We start from the raw sequence: 21,056 nt of genomic DNA, 5'->3' as shown, positions 1-21,056 counted from the left end.
CTGCGTTTGTTTTTTCAGTGCTGTTGTGTCCTGGTTTTGTATTTTTAATGGCTTTGTTGGGATGCAATTCACATATTATATGATTGACTCACGTAAAGTGTACAATTTGATGATTCTTAGTATGTTTATGGAGTTTTAGAGTCATCAGTACAATCGATTTTACATTATTCTCATCACACAAAAAATAAATCCATAACCATTAATAGTCCTTCTTCATTTTTCTCTCTTTTCAATCTAGACTCTGCCCTCTGCCTCCTAGTTAATAATCACTTAACAACTTTGCTTGTCAGTGCATATGCTTGTTGACCCAGCTTTTTAAATGTTGTTTTGACCCATCACCTTGTTGATACCATGGCTAGAAGTCAGTCCCTTCTGTGAATAATCAATTCCAGTTTCTTCCCTTATCAGGCACTTATTCTGTGTGGGCAAAGGCAAAAAACCTACCAATGTTGTACCAGATAAACAGGAATAGCCTGTATGGTTTTGAATCATGGATTTATTTTTCAATTCTGCCAATTCATAGCAAGCCAAAACTCCAAACTACCCTCAGTCCATTTTTCATATATGTTGCTTCCCTCCCTAACTGTTGTTAACCAATCCTCAGGTGTGATCTCTAGCATATTCCTACCCAGGCAGGTTTCCTTGGAAATGAGCCAAATATAATAAAATTCTGCTTTTCATCTATCTTAGTGTTAGTTTTTGTTATCTCTCCCCCACACACAAACAAACAAATAAAACCCTTTTGATCTCACATAACTGGGATTCTTGCCTGCTTTCTTTATTTTGAAAACCATGGCCCTAAATGCAGTACTAGGCATTGGATTCAAGGTCCTTTCAGAGAATCACACTCACAGTCTTAAATTTTTGTGTGGAAATCTTCTCTAGAAGATTTCCTTCATATTGCTTCGAGATATTCACAGCTTGGTTTCATTCTAATGTTAATTTTGGATGCAAGGGAGGAAAACCAGTGTGCTGGATTAACAGGATTCATTTTTATCAAAATTTTTTTGCTTATATTAATGAGTTACCCAACTATAGAGTGTTATTTTCCCACAGAGAAAAAAATAACATATATAAGCTTATATATTCTAAAATACATTTTAAAACATTTTAATATACACTTAGAATATATTAATACATATACATTTCCTACTTCAGGGTTATATATTAATACATATACATTTCCTACTTCAGGGTTATATATTAATACATATACATTTCCTACTTCAGGGTTAAACCTTGGATTTTACTGAAAATTATCATATTTTGACATTAATTTTTTTACTCACATATTTTTTAAATTTATTCAATATACTCAGTAATAAGTTAGTGTCAGAAATTATATGAGGAAGGACTTTCTGCTGGGGGTTAAATTCTAAACAGTTACCTAGGATGTAAGCTGATGGCTCACATCTTTTATTCTAGCTACTCAAGAGGCTGAGATCTAATGATCATGATTCAAAGTCAGCCCAAGCAGTAAAGTCCTTGAAATTCTCCAGTTAATCACCAGCTATGGCTCAAAGTGGTGGAGCCTTAGCCTTGAGCAAATTGCTCAGACACAGTGCTCAGGCCTTTAGTTCAAGCAACACAACCAATTAAAAAAATGAAGAGAAACAAGAGGTTTATCTTTGTGGTGGTGGTGGTTCTGTTTTGTTGGTTGTGGGGCTTGACTCCCTGAGCTCTTCAGCTCAAGGATGGTACTCTTCAACTTGAGCCACAGCCCCACTTCTAGTTTTCTGGTGTTTAACTGGAGATAAGGGTCTCAAGTACTTTCGTGCCTGGGCTGGCTTTGAACCATGATTCTCAGATATAGCCTTCTGGGCAGCTAGGATTCCAGGTGTGAGCCACCGGTGCATGGCTTGTGGTTGTTTTTAATGTACTATGTAAAGTTATTTCTTATTTCCTTTGTTCCCCCCACTTATGGTTTATGTTACTATATCTAACTTTGGTACCTAGAGTATTGTCTATACATTTCTTTATCTGAATTAGGGAAGGGAAGGAAACAAGTTGCTGAGACAAAGGACAAGGGTTGAATGAATCAATATAACAGCCATATTCACAAGACAATATGTTCGAAATGAACTTTGCTATTTGGGAGGGGTGGAAGGATTGAATGTGGGAGAAAAACATGTGAAGGGGTAACAATATCCAAGAAGAAATATACACACTACCTTTAGTATTTTATTCTAACTCTTCTGTACGTAACTCTGACAATAAAATTTAAAAGAAAATACTTAAGGAAGTGGCACTGTGGCTAAAGGTTTGATCCGAGGATCTCAGGAACAAAGCCCAGGCAAAGAGTGCAAACCACACAAACACACACACACACACACACACACACACACACACACACACACACACACACACGCGCGCGCGCGCGCGCGCGCACACACACACACACAAAGAAGAAAATTCAAAAAAGAAAATACCCATGTACATTATATTAAAGTTTCATTATATTGGTATGTTTATTCTCTTCTAATTCAAAGCCTTAGATTATTATAAGTTTAATAAATTTTTAACTGATAGGGTTTTACGATGTAGTACAGGCTGGCCTTAGACTTACAATCTTTTTGCCTCTGCCTCAGTGTGTTCAGATTACATTTGTGTGACTCTATGCCCACTTCTGAATGTATTTTGATCTTCAAATTATGTTACTTATTTAGCCTATAAACCCAGACTATACTTTAATATGCTTCATTTTGTGAAAAATAATATATAATGAATCTCATGGGCATTGATATAAGGATTTTAGCAAATTTGCAAACTAAATTCTAGAAAGATAGACTACAATTAAGTATAGTCAATTCCTGTTAGATGACAGGAACGTCTTTAAACATATTTGAATCATTGATATAATGAGAAAAAAAATATAATACTTTGAAACAAAAGATAAAATACCATCTTAAAGAGAAATAGAAAAAAAATACAAAAGCAATCACATCTTCTCCAAGCTAGACCAGAAACACACCATTTCATTACATCAGTGGCAGAAGAATTAAAGTCTTAGAACAATGTATTTCAGTTGAACTTAAAAGATAAATCTTTCATTATGTTAGCAGAGTTAATATGAAAACTACAGTGTCTTACAATTAATTATCCAGTCAAGTAAATCATAGACTGAAGTTCAGGGAATTAAATTTTATTCCTAAATTTGTCACCCTGATGGTTTGTGACCTTGATAAAGCTACTTAACCTTTCTTCGCTTCAGCTTTCTCATGCATAAAAACAGGAGGAAGATATACCTTTTGAGAGCATAAATTTAGCCCAGGGTTGATTGGAAAGTAGTTTAAATATATTGCTACATTAGCCCTGTTAAAGATGCTATACCAAATATAAAAATCCTACTAAAACTATCATATTTTTGTGGTAGTTACCTCCTTCTTACATTTCTTCCAACTTAGTTTTCCTTTTCCCTACTTCCTCACTAATCTACCCAAGTTTCACATTTAATTTGGAAAATAATTGATAAAACATTTTTACTGTCACATAACATTATTCTATTACATAGTCATACAAATAAAGGGTTTTAGCTAGTCTGAAACTTTGTCAAAAATTTTCAAAACCTCATGGAAGAAGTATAGTTACTACCACTTTTGTTGAACTGAGATTGAAATCTAACATTGCATATACTACACAATTGCTCTACCATATGAGTTATATTGCCATCCCTATTGCTTTGCTGTGAAACTTTAGCTTTAAAATGTGTGAAGATGTGTGGTCAGAGGACAAAAACACAAACATAGAAATTCATCCCTATTGCTATCTAGAAGTGCAACTACTGGTAGACATTTGACTTAATTAATAAAGGCAAAGTTTTAAATTAACTTAAAACACAATACCAATATAATATAGAATATAAGACTGAAGTGATATTCAGTAGCATTAATTTAAAAAGTGTGAGATCTTAATAGAAATAGTTAATCCTCCAATATTTTTCTACTTTTCAAGTGCTAAATAGTATTATTTTGCCAGCTGGAAACTCGATCTAAAAGAAGTTGCTTATTAGTGGAGTATGTCATTTGTGTTGAATTAACTAATTTAAGAATTCATATTTGTTAAGTGATCCCTATAGACATGATGTTACAAGGTTTTTTTTTTCTGTTTGTCCATGGGGTTTGAACTCAGGGCCTGTGCACTATCCCTGAGTTTTTCTTCTCAATTACTGCTTTATTGTCCTGAGCCACAGCTCCACTTCTGCCTTTTTTTTTGGTGGTAAATTAGAGAAAATTTTCAGGCCTTTCCTGAACCTCAGAACTCAGCTGACTGAATGATTAGGGTTCCATTCTAGATTCTTAATTATTTTGAGCATACCAAAATGAAAGTGGCACTATTACTTTCAGTTGTATCTCTACTGGACATATAAAATTAACTTCTGATAATGCTAACATTTGTTTCATACTCAAGTGTATTCATGATGATTGCTAATGTGCTTTGTTGTTTTGATGGCTTCTGGTCCAAGTAAGTTGTCATAGTAGTGACTAGATTTAATACAGTAAGTATATATAATATATATTATATATGAAGTATATATAATATATTAAAGTAGAAGAGCATGAAATTGTAGATGGGTAATATATGCTAGAAATTTAAGAGAATGCAACAGAAAGAAGATTAACTTCAATAAAATAATTGAAAAGCTTGAAAATTAGTCAATGTTTTTGTTTTGGGGGTTTGTCTTTGTTTTGTAAGTTTTTTAATGTATTGTATGAATGTATTTCCTTTTTCCTTCAATTTTTGTTTCCTTTGGTTCCCGCCCCACTTTGGTCTTCCCCTTGTTCTCACTGTTTTTGATTTGGGTTATATCTTGTATGCACATTTCGCTGACTTGGGGAAGGGAAGAGGAATAACAAAAACAAAGAGACAAAGGATAAAGGGTGAATCAATACAATAGTGATACTCACAAGATGCTATGTTAGAAAGGAACTTTATAACTTGGAGGGAGGGAGGGAAAGTAAAAGAAAATTAAGGAGAGGATGACAAAGTTCAACAAGAAATTTACTTATTACCTCTCCTATGTAACTGTAATCTCTGTGTATATCACCATCACCTTTACAATAAAATTTAAGTTAAGAAATGAACAGTTTGGAGCCGGGAGTTTGGCCTAGTGGTAGAGTGCTTGCCTACCATGCATAGGGTACTGTGTTCAATTTCTCAGTACCACATACATGGAAAAAGCAAAAGTGATGCTGTGGCTCAAGTGGTAGAGTGCTAGCCTTGAGAAAGCTCAAGGATAGTACCCAGGTACAGAAGTTCATGCTCCAGGATTGGCAAAAAAAATTACTTATGGATATAAGCAACCAAGAAAAAAATTGAACACATTAAAGTTGAAGGACAAACGATGTTTATGATTTGACAAAATTAAAATTGCTAAAATGAAAATAGTGCTAACATGTCTATAATATCCAATGCCTATCAAGTACAATTCCTATTTGTCAAATATATTCCATTGAATAAAACACATTTTTATTTCCAATTATATTACATTTTCCCAACTTAAATTGAACATTCCAGCATGAATATGAGTACTACAAATAAAATAATTCTGTTTTAAGTGCATCAATGAATAAATAAAAATCTCTCTAAAATAGTTACTGTCCTACCATTTTGCTACAAATATTTCACACATATGGCCACATAAATTATCGTCTTTTTCAAAACAAATACATGAATATTACCTTTGACTTTTTGTTTTAGCTTCTATTTGATTCCTTAATTTTTGTGTGTAGTATATTGTTATTATAACTATAAATTAAAAAGGCATAAATACAATTTTTATATGACCAAAAATTTGGATGTAATTCTGAATGGTGTAAATTTATTTCTTACACATTATCTTACCTTATTTGATCCTTGCCAAAACATTGCTGTAAGGGAAATTGGATCATTATCATTTTATACATGAGTAAAATGATGTACTGAAAATTGTGACGTATTTATCAAGTACATGTGATATGTGTGTGTGATCTTGATTATAAGAAACTTTATAAAACTTGTTCACTTTTCCTTCCACCTTATCAACCAGATATATGGATGACTCTTGATGATTTCACATAGACGTGTGCTATTTTCACATTGATGAGATTTGCAGAGTGATGAGTGAATACAGAGAAAAAATGTCATTTTTAATTTGGAGGGAGGCATTAGCACAGAAGTAGATTTCATATATTGTATTTCACCACTCTATAAAATGTTTTGCCAAAAGATATAAATGCAATATAAGCATAATTTTTGAACTGTAAACACATTATTCCAATTACTTTCAAAAGCTAATATTTTTACAATCCTCTAAACATTCCTGGTAACCTTTGAAATGTATTTCAGCATAAAATAATTTAAAACAAGGACAAATAAATTTCATCTAGAGAAATCCACTAAGCATTCAGTTAAGGACATTTTTGACTAGTCCTGAACTTAGGGCCCGAGTACTGTCCTTGAGCTTTCTCAAGTCCCAGTGCTCTACCACCCACTAGACCCACAGCACCACTTCCAGCTTTTTTCTATATATGTGATACCGAGGAATCAAACCCTGGTCTTCATGCATAGTAGGCAAGCACTCTATCACAAGACCAAACTCGCAGGCCCAGTTAAGGATATTTTTTAGACTTAAGTAAAATACTTAAAACATGAATGTGCAGTTGCAAAATTAATATAATCAATAATTTCATTACTTTTAAATGAAATACTGAAGATCATGATTACCTGTAACAGTTAATTCAGTAGTTCTTCTTACAACAAAGCCTCCATATTTTAATTCACAGGTATAATTTCCAATGTCATCTTCTCGAACTTCTCTTATAAGCAATGTGTCTCTTTTAAATACAATGCTTGGCCTCCATGTTTTTGTTCTACATTCCTATATGAAGAACATAGAATTGATAAATATAGCATGGTGTCACTACATCAATAATATCTAAAGTTATATATTAAAGGGAATAAATATTTTAATTAATGTTAAGTAATTTTCTTTATCCTTAAAGCCTTTAGGAAATCATGTACCTGAATTTGAAAAATATTTTTAGGAAGAATCATATTACAAATTTCTCATAGAGATTTATATCAGATCTACACATGTATTTAGAATGCATACAGATCAGATATGTATTAACTTATTTGATATAGAATGAACTGTTATGTATTTCCAATATTATCTGAAAGGCAACTATTTTATACTTGATTATTGTGAAATTAACCACACTAATATTAAAAATCTGAATATATTATTTGAATGTAGATTAGAAAAAGTTGTATAAAAGAAAAAGCTATTTCAATATTTTAACTTTCTTAGTGTCATATTTAATACATTTAAATTTGCTCATTTCATGCACATCATTCTCCTTGAAAGAAATTGATAGCATTTCTGTGCAGGGTCTTTAAAAATCCATGAATATTTGTTTTCATTGTTGATAGCCCTAACAAATTATAATCTCTGAATTAAGTTTTGGATTATAATGCTATTGATTTATAGATTTCTATTTATGCCAAAATCTATATCCTCTAGCCAGATTTTCAATAAATGGAATAAGAATAAAGTAGTTTTAAAAGCTTTGATATGTTTGAAATGTATATTGTTCCTAAAAATTTTATTGGCAAATCTGAAGTTTTAGAGTGTGATGTCATGTGGCTCAGATCTGCTTCTGTTTAATTGTGTTTGGAGGTGATTACACAGTTATTTTAGTTCAGAATCTTCATTTTATTTGCCATCACAATTGCATAAACTTCCAAAGTTGTGTAAATTGTGCAATGAGTGTATAGAATCTATATTTATCCATGTAAATAGTTTACAGTATTCTACTTCAGAAATACCTTTTAAATCTCAGCTCTTCAATAAGTGAGAGGTTATACCTTGACTATGGGAAAACAAAAAAATGTCAGAAGTTTTTTTTAAATCTACATTCACTGCATTTCCACCCATCCTTTCCTTTGATGGAATTTATAGCTTAAAGTCAAAATGATTATGGTGATGGCAGAAATATGACTACTGGACCAATATGAGGCCAGTTCTTGTTTAGTTGCTTGTGTGAGAGTATATGTGTCCCTCATCTTTCAAGAAATTTTGAGATGCTCTTTGCAAGAGGAAAATAAATGATACATAGTTCTTAAAACTAACTTGTTACTGAACAGGAAATATATTGAATATTTCATCACTGAATATCCAGATATGAATATTCTAGACAATCTTTCTAAAATTGTTAAGATTTCTTCTTTGATTGCTGATAGAGAATTATGAGAACATATGAGGGTGAGCATTTTGATACTGACATTTGTAAACTAGCTATTAAAAGGCTCAAGTTTTTAAAGTCCTACTTCCAACAAATTTTACAGTAAAATCTTTAATTGATGTAGCAACTACCCTACAGTCTCATTCATCACGTCTATACTGCGTGCTCGTGCGCGCGCGCGCGCGCGCGCGCGCGCGCGCGCGCGCGTGTGTGTGTGTGTGTGTGTGTGTGTGTGTGTGTGTGTGTGTGTGTGTGTACACACCAGTACTGGGGCTTAAACTCAGGGTCTGGACTGTTCTTTAGCTTTTGTGCTCAAAGCTGAGGCTCTACCACTTGATTCACATTTCCACTTCTGGCCATTTGCACATTAATGGAATTAACAATCTTATAGACCTTTCTGCCAGGGCAGTTTCTGAACCGCAGTCCTCAGATCTCAGCCTTCTAAGCAGCTAGGATTACAGGTATGAGCCACTAGTGCACGAATATACTGCTTTTTAGTTCATTCAAAATGAAAAGCAAACCTTATACAGCATTCACTTAAAATTTCAATTAATACTAGAACATCAGTTAAAATTGAAAATGTGCTAGATAAAAGGATGCTACATTATTTTAAGTTTAAATGATCTTTTTGTTTTAAAGGTAGTTTGATATGCAATGTTATAATGTGAGACACCATTTATTTAAGATGGGTATGTTTATGTATTAAAGCTTTTGAATACAGAAAAAGTTATGTCCATAAAATAGAATGTTTCATTAAAAATACCTTGCCTTTGGGCCAGGAGTTTAGCCTAGTGATAGAGTGCTTGCCTAGCATGCATGAAGACCCAGGCTCGATTCCTCGGTATCACATACATAGAAAAAAAATCCAGAAATGGTGCTGTGGCTCAAGTGGTAGAGCTCTACCCTTGAGAAAGCCCAAGGACAGTGCCCAGACCCTGAGTTCAAAGCCCAGGTCTGGCAAAATAAAAAGCCTTGCCGTTCCTAAATGGGCAACATACTTTAGTTACAGAAATTATCGACCTAAACTGTAATAAATGTAGAAAACTGTTTATAATGTATAAACAGGACAATTACAACAGACTACCTGTAATAATACTTTACTTACAAAACTATCCATTTTTTCATGTAATTTTTATTGTAATTGATAGGAGGGTTACATTATATTCAACAGGTAGAAGGCGCATTACTTCAGAAACATTGATACCCTTTCTCATGTTTTGGTTCCCATTTCCCTCCGCTTACCCCTGCCCCTCATCTTGTTTTCCCCCTTCCCTATCCTATTTCAAAAGTACCATTTTTTCCATATATTTTTATTGTAATTAATAGAAGGGTTACATTATATTCACCAGATAGAAGGTGCATTACTTCACATACATTGATACCCTTTCTCATGTCTTGGTCCCCATTTCCCTCCCCCCAGCCCCCGCCCCTCATCTTGTTTTCCCCCCTCCCTATGCAATTTCAAATAACCCAATATATATACAATATATCAGATAACAAGGTGAAATACTGCAACAATATGAAATAGCCAAGGGACCGCAAAAGAGATGAGAGATAACATAGTACATTAAGGAAAACAATCACTCATTATATGGCTTTTGTTTTTATATACTGGAGGTCCTTTCATTTAGTGTCATACTTTTAAAGCCATCAGAAGTTGCCGTAACATTTTAGAAAGATAGACTTTTGCTCTATCACATAAATCTATTTTTTCCTATTTCCCACAGAATATGACACACATTAAGCTATTTATAAGCAATAATTATCATCTATAGTTGATACCTTATACCAAAGGATCTCAGGTTCTCTGGTTGGTAGCAAAAAGTCCTCTATGTCACGGCATGAAATTTCCTTGCTTTTGCTAAGTTCAGCTTTTTCAAAATACTTCATCTTGGAATTGTAGCAGAGTCCGGTGTCATTTTCTCCCACTGTCAGTGAGATGGATACTTTCATACAATATGTGGAGTTCCTATAACAAAACAGAGTAAATAAGGTGACCCACTGTGAACAAAAAGTGAGTGCTTCCAGCGAAGTGTATTTAACTCATTCAGAAGAAAGAAGTAAAGTCTACTTTAACTGGTTTTATTACATAAGGTTGTCTCTTGTCATAAAACTAAACGCTTCATCCATTGTGTTTATTACAGTTTTTGAGAAAAATAGTAATAAAACCAGGATCAGTTTGAAAATTGTTCATTTGATATATTTTTATCTAGGAAAATAAAGAGAATTAATGAAAAGTTAGTTCAGGAAGGAAATCATGCTTAAATTTCTGCCAAAATGGGCAAATTCAAAAGAGAAGAAAAATGTAGCTGACCTATTAAGTACAATGGAAGGACAAGACTAATGCTGTTCAGCTCTTACAACACCGGTTGCCATGGTAAGAGGTGAAGTTATTGATGTATCTAAGCAGAAAGTAATATTTGATAAAAGTATTGAAACATCATACTTTTAAACTATCCATATACGTTTAGTTGAAGACTGAGATTCCAGGTTGTGAAAGAGAAACATTCTACCAGGTTACATAAGGACAATTCCTTCCTGATAGATTCTAATAAATCAAGTCATTAAATCAACATCTCATTTTTACTTTGCTGTACCCTAAATCAGGTTTAGAACTTGGAATAAATAAGACTAGAAATCATGCTCAGAGGATTATTTACCATAGCTAAGATATGGAACCAACCCAGATGCCCCTCGGTAGATGAATGGTTCAAGAAGATGTAGTACTTATACACAATGGAATTCTTTGCTGCTGTCAGAAAGAAAGACATTGCCCCATTCATTAGGAAATGGGAAGACGTGGAGAAAGTCATATGAAGTAAAATAAGCCAGACCCAAAAGAGCATAGGCTCAATGGTGTCCCTCATTTGTAATAATTAGTACACATCTAGGATTCTCCTAGCAGAAGATCACAGCAGCTCAAAAGCTATGTACATATGGTCATAAAGAATAATATTAACAAATCGAACTCTAGGTTATGGAAACAAGAGGCTTACCTTAGTGATTGTTGTTCTTAATATACCATGTGAAGTGATTTCTTTTCTTTTTTCCCCCGCCTATTGTTAACCTCGTGTGGTTACTGTATCTGACTTTGTTACCTGATATACTGTCTATACACTTCTTTATTTGAAATAGGGAAGGGAAGGGGAAAACAAAACTGGGATGGGGAGGGGGGAGGAAAGGGGGACAAAAAAAAGAGGAGGGATAGAATGATTTGAGAAGTAATGTACCCACTACCTGATAAATGTGACTGTAACCCCTCTATACATTATCCTGACAATAAAATACAATTAAAAAAAAGAAATCATGCTCAGAGATTATTCTGGAAGAGATCAGAACAAATGAATTTTTGTATAATTCATGCTACTTCTGCTTGATATTTAAATGTGGGGATATTGAATGAACTCTGAAAGTCTGCAATGCATTGTGCATTACACACACAATGTTCTAGGGTGCAAATTGAGAAGAGAATAAAACATCGGATTCAAAATTTATGAAAACATATCTCATTTATTAAATGTCCAATGCTTGTTCTTTATTTGAATCTCATTTCTTACTATGTCTACATCATTGGACCACAACAAAGCCAGAAGACAGGTAATTTAGAAATAGGTATCTGAGCTATTCAGGTTATGTATGGTGTAACAATGAATATTTATGAATAATCCAAATAATTTTATGTAATATGGACAGCTCTGTCTTTGTATAATATCCGGTGAATGAATCTAAAATGTTTAATAAGCAAATCCATTAACCATTTAAAAATATTACTCAGACTCTCATAAAAAGTTCTGTGAATATTTCTAGAAGTTTTCTAGAATTATAAAAAATATATTTCCTATGTTCAGCCTTTCAGAATCCAGGGAAACATATACAAGTGAACAATTGAAACTTGTGCGTGGGGGTGGGAGGACGAAACTGGAAGAGAGCAAGGGAAGGAAGGAGTGACACTGTTCAAAAATATACTCACTATCTGACTTATGTAACTCTAACCCCTCTGTACATCACCTCTATAAAACAGTAAAAAGACAGAGAGAGAGGGAAGGAGGGAGACAGAGAGAGAGAGAGAGAGAGAGAGAGAGAGAGAGAGAGAGAGAGAGAGAGAGAGAGAGAGAGAGAGAGAACTACCAAAGTGATTTCAAAGAAAGAAAATGATGGCCTCACACATGATGAGATTTGAATTGTCTTGTAAAAGGCAACAGAAGTTTAGTAGTCACTCAAATGTATTGTACCCCTAAATATAAAATGAAATGACCTTGTACAAATATTTGAAGTTAATAATAAAAAATAACATTTGCCACTTCTGAGGATAGGTACTCTTAGGGAACAACAGGCACAAAGGCTGGAAAGAATAAAAGGAATGTCACAACCTTAAGATTCCTTAAGATCCTTAAGGAACCTTGGTTTCAGAAACAATAGCGTGTCTATAAAGTACATATAAGGGGCCAATGACTAGAAAAATGCACAGGAGTCAGGCTGAAATTCAATATTGAAACTTTTTTTAGTATGATAAAATCTGGATTGTAGAGAGTTTTTCCTGATTGTTATGGGAAAAAATAGTTTGTATGGGAAACAAGACTAAAACGAAGTAGAACAAATTGGAAAGCAACTGCATTCATTTTAGAAAACATGGTGACTTCAAATGGGTAATCTTTATTGAGGTAGTGAATTGGTTCAAGTTCAACATATATTTAAGAAACCAAACCAATATGACAGCAAGGAAGCAAATAGACAGATATGAAAGATACAAAACCTTTTACTTAGTTGTGCATATGAAAGGTAGAGGAAATCTTTCAGTATGGAAAACACTGGAAAAGAAACAGCTTTGAAAGAGAATAAAGTGTGTTAAATTTTTCTTCTCATTTCACATTCAAATGAAAAAGACATTTCTTTTAGGGCTTGCCAGCAATATTGCTCATGCATTATTTATTAATTTTATTCTGCTGTAAACTAGATCATATTCTTTCCAGGCTCATCGTAAGATATTTTTGTCAGAAAAGAATTACATAACTTACGGTATTAATTATTTTCACACGCATTGAATGGCACTTTAAGAAAATGTTTAGGCTTTAGAAAAACACATATTTGTATAATTTCTTAGAATTGTATAATTTCTTTTTTTTAATTAAGGTATTTTATTTATTTTTTTTCATTTTTTTATTGTAATTAGTAAAAGGGTTACATGATATTTGCCAGATAGAAGGTGCATTAATTCACATACATTGATACCCTTTCACCTGTCTTGGTACCCGTTTCCCTCCCCCCCACACCCCCCACCCGTCTTGGTTTTCCCCCCTTCCCTATCAAATTTCAAATATCCAAATACAAATAAATTCAATATATCAGATAACAAAGTGAGATACTATACCAATATGAGATAACCAAGGGACAGCAAAGGAGATGAGAGACAACATAGTACATTAAGGACAACAATCCTTCATTATATGGCTTTTGTTTCACTATCCTGGAGGTCCTTTCAATTAGCTTCACATTATATGTCCTTATGTATCAAGATTTTGCTCTATTGCAAATCTCTGCTAGGAGAGCCCAAGGTTTCTACTGATTGTGACGAATGAGGGAAACCATTGAGCCTATGTTCCTTTGAGTCTGGCTTACTTCACTTAATATGATTTTTTCTAAGTCTTTCCATTTCCTAACAAATGGGGCGATGTCATTCTTTCTGACAGCAGCATAGAATTCCATTGTGTACAAATACCACAACTTGTTGATCCACTCATCAACTGAGGGACATCTAGGTTGGTTCCATATCTTTGCTATGGTGAATAGTGCTGCAATGAACATTGTTGTGCTAGTGGGTTTAGTATGTCCTTGTTTCTGGGTGGTTGGGTAAATGCCAAGTAGTGGAATTGCTGGGTCATAGGGGAGTTCTATGTTTAGCCTTTTGAGGCACTGCCACACTGCTTTCCATAGTGGTTGAACGAGTTTGCACTCCCACCAACAGTGTAGTAGTGATCCCTCCTGGCCACATCCCCTCCAGCATCTGTTGTCATTCGTTGTCCTGATCCTGGTCATTCTAGCTGGAGTGAGGTGGAATCTTAGAGTTGTTTTGATTTGCATTTCTTTTATGACCAGAGATGTTGAGCATTTCTTCATGTGTCTATAGGCCATTTTGGTTTCTTCTTCAGAGAAGACTCTCTTTAAGTCTTTGGCCCATTTTTTAATGGGATGGTTGTTACTTTGGAGGTTAGTTTTGGAGTGATTCAATTTTTTGAGTTGTTGTCCTCAATGTAATAAAGGCTGTGTATGAGAAACCTACTGCTAGCATTACACTTAATGGTGAAAATCTAAAGCCATTCTCTCTAAAATCAGGAACGAGACAACGATGCCCACTCTCTGCACTCCTCTTTAACATAGTACTAGAATTCCTAGCCAGTGCAATAAGGCAAGAAGCAAGCATAAAGGGGATCCAAGTAGGGAAAGAGGAAATAAAACTATCCCTTTTTGCTGATGACATGATTCTGTATTTAAAGTATCCTATAGACTCTACTCCCAAGCTCCTTGAGCTGATTCAAAACTTTGGAAGAGTAGCAGGCTATAAAATCAACCCTCAAAAATCAACCGCCTTCCTTTACGCCAACAGTGAGAGGAACGAGGCAATAATCAGGAAAGAAACTCCTTTCACAATAGCCTCAAAGAAAATAAAGTACCTAGGAATTAGCTTAACTAAGAATGTAAAGGACCTTTTTGACGAAAACTTTAAAACCCTAAAAAAGGAAATTAAAGCAGAACTAAGGAAATGGAAAAACCTCCCATGCTCCTGGATTGGAAGAATCAACATTGTGAAAATGACAATCTTGCCAAGAGCTATCTACAAATTCAATGCAATACCCATCAACATCCCAATGTCATTCTTTAAAGAAATAGAAGAGGCAATCCAAAATTTCATATGGAATAATAAAAGACCCCGTATAGCAAAAACACTTCTCAGCAGAAAGAACAGCGCTGGAGGAATTTCAATTCCAAACTTTAGACTCTATTACAGAGCTATAATTCTCAAAACAGCTTGGTAATGGCACAGGAACAGGCCTGAAGACCAATGGAATAGAACTGAGGACCGAGATATTAAACCACAGACCTATGGCCACCTAATCTTTGACAAGGGAGCCAAAAAAATAGAATGGAAGAAAGACAGCCTCTTCAACAAGTTGTGCTGGCAGAACTGGTTAAGCACCTGCAGAAAACTAAAGCTGGATCCTTCTTTGTCACCTTGCACTAGAATTAACTCCAAATGGATCAAAGACCTGGAGGTAAAAGCTGACACACTGAAAACTCTACAGGAAGGAATAGGAGATACACTAGGCCTCCTTGGCACAGGTCGAAACTTTCTTAATAAGGACCAAGAATCACAAGAAATCAGAGAAAGGCTGGATAAGTGGGACTGCATTAAACTGCAGAGCTTTTGTATGGCAAAGGACATAGCTAGTAAACTAATCAGGAAGCCTACAGAGTAGGAGAAGATCTTCACCAACCAAACAACGGACAAAGGCCTCATATCTAGAATTGTATAATTTCTTAGAGAGAACTTCTTTGGAAATAAATCAGTACATTCCTAATTTTGAACCTTCCATACAGATCTTTTAAATCTAAGAGTCCCAAGTTTTCTTCCTATTTGAACTGTTTAGTTTTCTTATGTGTTGCACCACACCTCATTATATCAGACACCAGATACAATTTTTAAAGTAGTAGGGTAGAGCAAATGTTCTCAACTATCAGACATAAGATTTTAAGACAATTATTTATTTTTTGTAGACACTTAAATTTTTTATTGTACTCCTAAAGATCTCAGTTGAAAGGCTGATAAGGCTGAGTAGAGGAGGAAAAGTAGGACTGGGCCTATCTCGTGCCATATTTAGCTCAGGTCAGGGGGCTGTAGCTGCAGTAGAGCTGGAAAATTACCTGCTCAGAGAAGGTCCCAGGTTCTAGCAGGAAGAGAAAGACTGGAGAGGGTTGTCCTGGGGCCTAGGCTGCCTCCCTATTACAGATGAAGTCATGCCCTCACCTCTGTAGATGCCTAATCATTATTTTTGAAAACTAGACAATTTTACTTGGCTCTTTGACCTCCTTTCACATATTTACATAAGGAAGAAATGACATCAAAGAGTAAACCATGTCAAATGATTAGAAAACTACTTGTTGTTGAATGAGCCATCAGCATGTGTTCTACTTTATCATCAGCATTGTGTCCTTTACTGCCACTTTCTTTTATTTCTGTTTTGGAGCAAAATACATACATACACACATCCATATGATTGTCATATGATGCTTTCAGTTCTTTGACATGTAATTAGTGTGAAGCATAGAAAACCATGTAACTCTTTATAGTTTTCATTTGGCATCTCAGAGTGGAATGGAGAAGAATAACTGACATTGAAGGGAATTATGAACACTAACCACTGACTCTTCTTTAAATTCAAGTGAGCCTTAATATTAAGAAAATGGCTCCAGATGACTACCCTTATGTCTACTCATTTTTCTGCCTTTTAATCTCTAGCTCTTTAAGGTGATTGCCGATTTGAAACTATTTGATAATGTGTAGAATTTCAGTCTCCACAGGATAGCACTATTTTCAAATTACTTTCAATGTTTTAATATATGTTTACTGTTTCTGTTCATCAGGAGGTGATTTTAAAAGCTAAAAATAAAACAACATTCAACCAATGCTATAGTCCTACTTACTGAGAAGAGCTAATAGGATGCAAGCAACTTATGGCACATTAATAAACAAATGACACCCTTGAGGAGAATTTTCACACTCTCAAAGCAAAAAATGCATTCTACAACTATCAAACTTATGGCATGATGACTATGAATCCACTGTCAGAGAAACAATGTGGACTGGAATAGATAGGATAAGGACAGTGCTCATACAGGACTTACAGTAAAAATCATTAGCATATATTTACTTAGCTTTTCTTGTTTATAACAGATGGGCTACTATCTCGGCAAAAATTGATCATAACTGTTGGTTTCAATCTCTACAAAATGGCTAGCAAGTCAGAATATATATTCCTGCAGAAAGAACAGAATATTAATTTTGAATTTATAGCAGGATCTAACTTTCTTACAAACAACTCAGATTTACTTTTTTCAATGTCTTGATATTATCATATATAGTTCCAGTGACAAAAGAAGTCAGTTTATTGTCCAACTTTTATTATCTAATTTGTGGTAGAAATAGGATGGTAAGTCAAACCTTTAAAATTATAATTTATTGGTCCCTTCTACAAGCTAGAAGAAAATACTAGCACTGGGTTAACACACATGCACTTTCTATATATGTGGTACTGCACACAATGTCAATAAATGTCAATTGTATACATTTATATATAAATGTAATATTTGCATAGAGTTGTTTAAAATAAATTTAACTACCTCTTAGCTCTCAATTATCTCTATGGTATTTTTATCCCCCATCCAGATACCTTATAAAGAAAAACCAAATGCAATCCAGTTTTGATTTCTGTGAAAACTTAAGTCCTTAAAGTCTGTACAATTCAAAAAAAGCTAAAAGGGAGGAAACTATAGGTCTTTACCTCCTTCTATGAGCATACACTATGATATATTTGCAAAAATGATGGGCTTCTGAAGACACTGGCATTGAGTTGTTTTATAAAGGAGAAGAAAATTCTTACACGAGTTTCAGTACAAGTATAAGGAACTAGTATTTACTTTGGGTAAAATTAAAAACTCAATAATATGTGATTAAAAAAGGAGAGGACATTTTTTGTGGATCATGGGGCTTGAACTCAGCCTGGGCACTGTCCCTGAGCTCTTCAGATGAAGGCCTACCCTTAAACCAATATCCAATTCCTGTTTTCTAGATGTTAATTGGAGATAAGAGTCTCAGGTCCTTTTGTGCCCTGGCTGGCTTTGAACCTTGATCCTCAGATCTGAGCCTCCTGAGTAGCCAGGATTATAGGCATGAGCCACTGTACACAGCAAGGGAGGGCAATTTTAAAGTAGGCTCTAGCAGAGATTCTCAAATTTGTTTCTGAAAAATGACTGTTCTCTTATATAAATATAGAATATAGTGTGGCAATTTGGATAGAGCACATAAGAAGTCAAGCAGAAAATTTTGTGTGGATGATATTTTGTACATATCTGATTACCTGAGAAAGTGTATTAAAAACTACTTTCTGCAATGTCTTAGTATATATAATAAAGTTACAATTAGTCTCTAATCATTTTCCTTATGCACAATAATGAGTAATATTTGGACTCTCATTTTCTCTAGCAGAATTACCAATAACATGATTGATAAGTTACTCATTCTAACAGCATCACTAAACAGTTGGCCTATATATTATGTTAATTCTGTAATTCTAGGGGGGAAATGTTAACATTTACATATTGTTTAACCATCTTTTCTCATTTCATGACATGCTAAGTAAGTCAGGATTCGATCAGTGTTTTCAAAAATGAGAAAAAGGACAAAAGATGAACCAGTGTAACAGTGATATTCATAAGACAATGTCTTGGAAATGAACTTTACAACCTGAGAGGGGGCAAAGGGAAGGAAAGTAGGAGAAAAATATAGGAAGGGGTAACAATGTTCAAGAAATAATGCACTCACGACCTTACAAATGTAACTCTAAACCCTCTATACTTCAATAACATTTTTAAAAAGATTAAGTCATTCTATGCTTCTACAATTTATATGGTTTACTACAATACCCACTGGTCTCTTTCCAAGTTTAAGTCTTCCCTTTTTACAAAAATGAAATCACACAATATTTTTGAAATGTCACAACTTTTGGATAAGGAAGAGAAACAGGAGAACAGCAGAATTTGACTACTGGGTCTGATTATTGGACATGTGTAAGTAAAGGGAATCAGAAAATATAAAGCTTAAATGGTTGAGTTAGTAGTGTAGCAATGTTTGTTGAGGCTTAAATATATTTGGAGAGCATATTTCTACTATTAAAGTCTTCCATAATTATCTTTTATCTTTTATTGTCCCATCGGTCTTTCTGGTGATATATGAAGAATGCCCCTGTCTCATACTTTCTCTTTCTAAAACCACTAGACTTATAACTATTGACACTAAATGTAAGGTTTGTTTAGATTAGTTTTTCTTTTCAGAAGCACTCTTAAGGACCTATTGATTTAACTGTGGTTGAATCAGCCCTTGGTGAAAAGATTACAGTAAAACCATCAAATAACTCAGACCTAAAAATTCTGGTTTATTGCCTTCCATTTGAAATTCTATTTTTTTCATTTAAGTGGAAAATTGCACTTCATCTATAGACTTCTGCTAACTATAAATGTAAAAATCACTACCTCTCTCCTTTTGGTGGAAAATGATCAATATAATTTTACCATTTTAATTTTTTTCTAGTCTCACATTCTGTGGCTATTGGAGTGATGGAGATCTGAGCATATGGATTTTGAGTCCAGTATTTCTCTGTCTGAGTTATTTTGGGACATGAGAAATTTTAAATCTCATTCTGTTGTTTTTAAGAATGATTGAGAGGAGAAGGAAGGATGTATGATGTGAGGAGGGGAAGGGAAAAAGAAAAAGGAAGATAGGAAGAAAGAAGGAAAAGAGGGAGGGAGCTAGTAATGGAGAAAGGAAGGGAAGGAAGCATAAGTGCATTTGGGGACATGGAAATACAATCTGGAAGTATACCCTAAAGAAGAGAATTACTGCCTGGCACCAGTGACTCAGGCCTGTAATCCTAGCTATTCAGGAGCCTGAGATTTGAGGGTCATAGCTTGAACATAAGTAAGGTAATGAGTACATTTCTTTTTGAGCAGTGTTATCCCCTACCTCCCTGATTCTCCTCCCCCCAAGCTGTAAAGTTCATGTCCAACAGTGTCTAGTAATTATATAGCCGTTGCAGTAGTTCACCCTTTGTCTTTTGTTTTGTGGTCCCCTCTCTTTCTCTAAACCAGAAAAACTTATATACAAACTAAAGGGTACCAAAATCAGAAACAATGACCATAGGGAATAAACCAGAGGAGAATAAACTGAAAGACAAAAGAAATAACTGCAAACAGTACACTTAAAAAAAAAAAAGCAGGGCCATGAGTTTGGCCTAGTGGTAGAGTGCTTGCCTAGCATCCATGAAGACCCAGCTTCGGTTCCTCGGTACCACATACATAGAAAAAAGTTGTAAGTGGTGTTGAGGCTCAAGTGGTAGAGCTGTAGCCTTGAGAAGATTCAAGGATAGTGCTCAGGCCCTGAGCTCAAGCTGGCAAAAAAAGCAAAGCAAATCAATCACAAAAAACCCTCTTGTTTCCATATTGTACAGATCATTTGATTAGCAACATTTGATAAGATTATATGTATATTGCTGCTATTAGGCTATTGTGAACATCTGGTATGTTTATTGTAGGCATATACTAATTATTACAAATAAGGGAAACCAAGGAGTCTAAGTTTGTTGTGTCTGTCTTACTTGGCTTAATATGATTTTCTTCAAACAAGGCCACTCTAAAGCTAACAGCAAAGCTATGCTCAGTGTAGCATAATTTACCATAGCTAAGTTATAGAATCAATCCCGAAGTCCCTCAGTAGACAAATAGATCAAGAAAATAAGATATATGTGTATATATTTGCATATATACACACAAACACATACAATGGAATTCTATGCTTTCAATAGAAAGAACAGCATCACCCTATTCATAAGGAAATTCATAAAAATTAAGTAAAGAACTCAAACTCAGCATGTTGTGCAAAGGATTTATAAGTGAAAATATAACCATCATTTGCTGAAAGAATATACATATCTTGGGATTTAAATTATTTTTTTACCTGTGCATTTATTGACCACCAAATATTTAGTTGGCCTGGCTAGATATGAAATA

General features: G+C 34.4%; 1 protein-coding gene across 1 annotated transcript in view; it reads right to left on the bottom strand.

The window, feature by feature from the left end:
- Nucleotides 1–21,056, bottom strand: part of Il1rapl1 (interleukin 1 receptor accessory protein like 1) — a 1,176,498-nt gene that overhangs the window by 485,673 nt on the left and 669,769 nt on the right. The window contains exons 4-5 of the mRNA XM_090326111.1: nt 10,005–10,191; nt 6,703–6,856 (exon numbers count right to left, since the gene is read on the bottom strand). Coding sequence (XP_090182237.1) covers nt 6,703–6,856; nt 10,005–10,191 — 341 coding nt within the window. The remainder of the gene's footprint in view (nt 1–6,702; nt 6,857–10,004; nt 10,192–21,056) is intronic.

This window comes from Megascapheus bottae, chromosome X (genome assembly GCF_031878675.1).
Source record: "Megascapheus bottae isolate mThoBot1 chromosome X, mThoBot2.hap1, whole genome shotgun sequence".
NCBI classification, from domain to species: Eukaryota; Metazoa; Chordata; class Mammalia; order Rodentia; family Geomyidae; genus Megascapheus; species Megascapheus bottae.
This window is presented reverse-complemented; position numbering and strand designations above follow the sequence as displayed.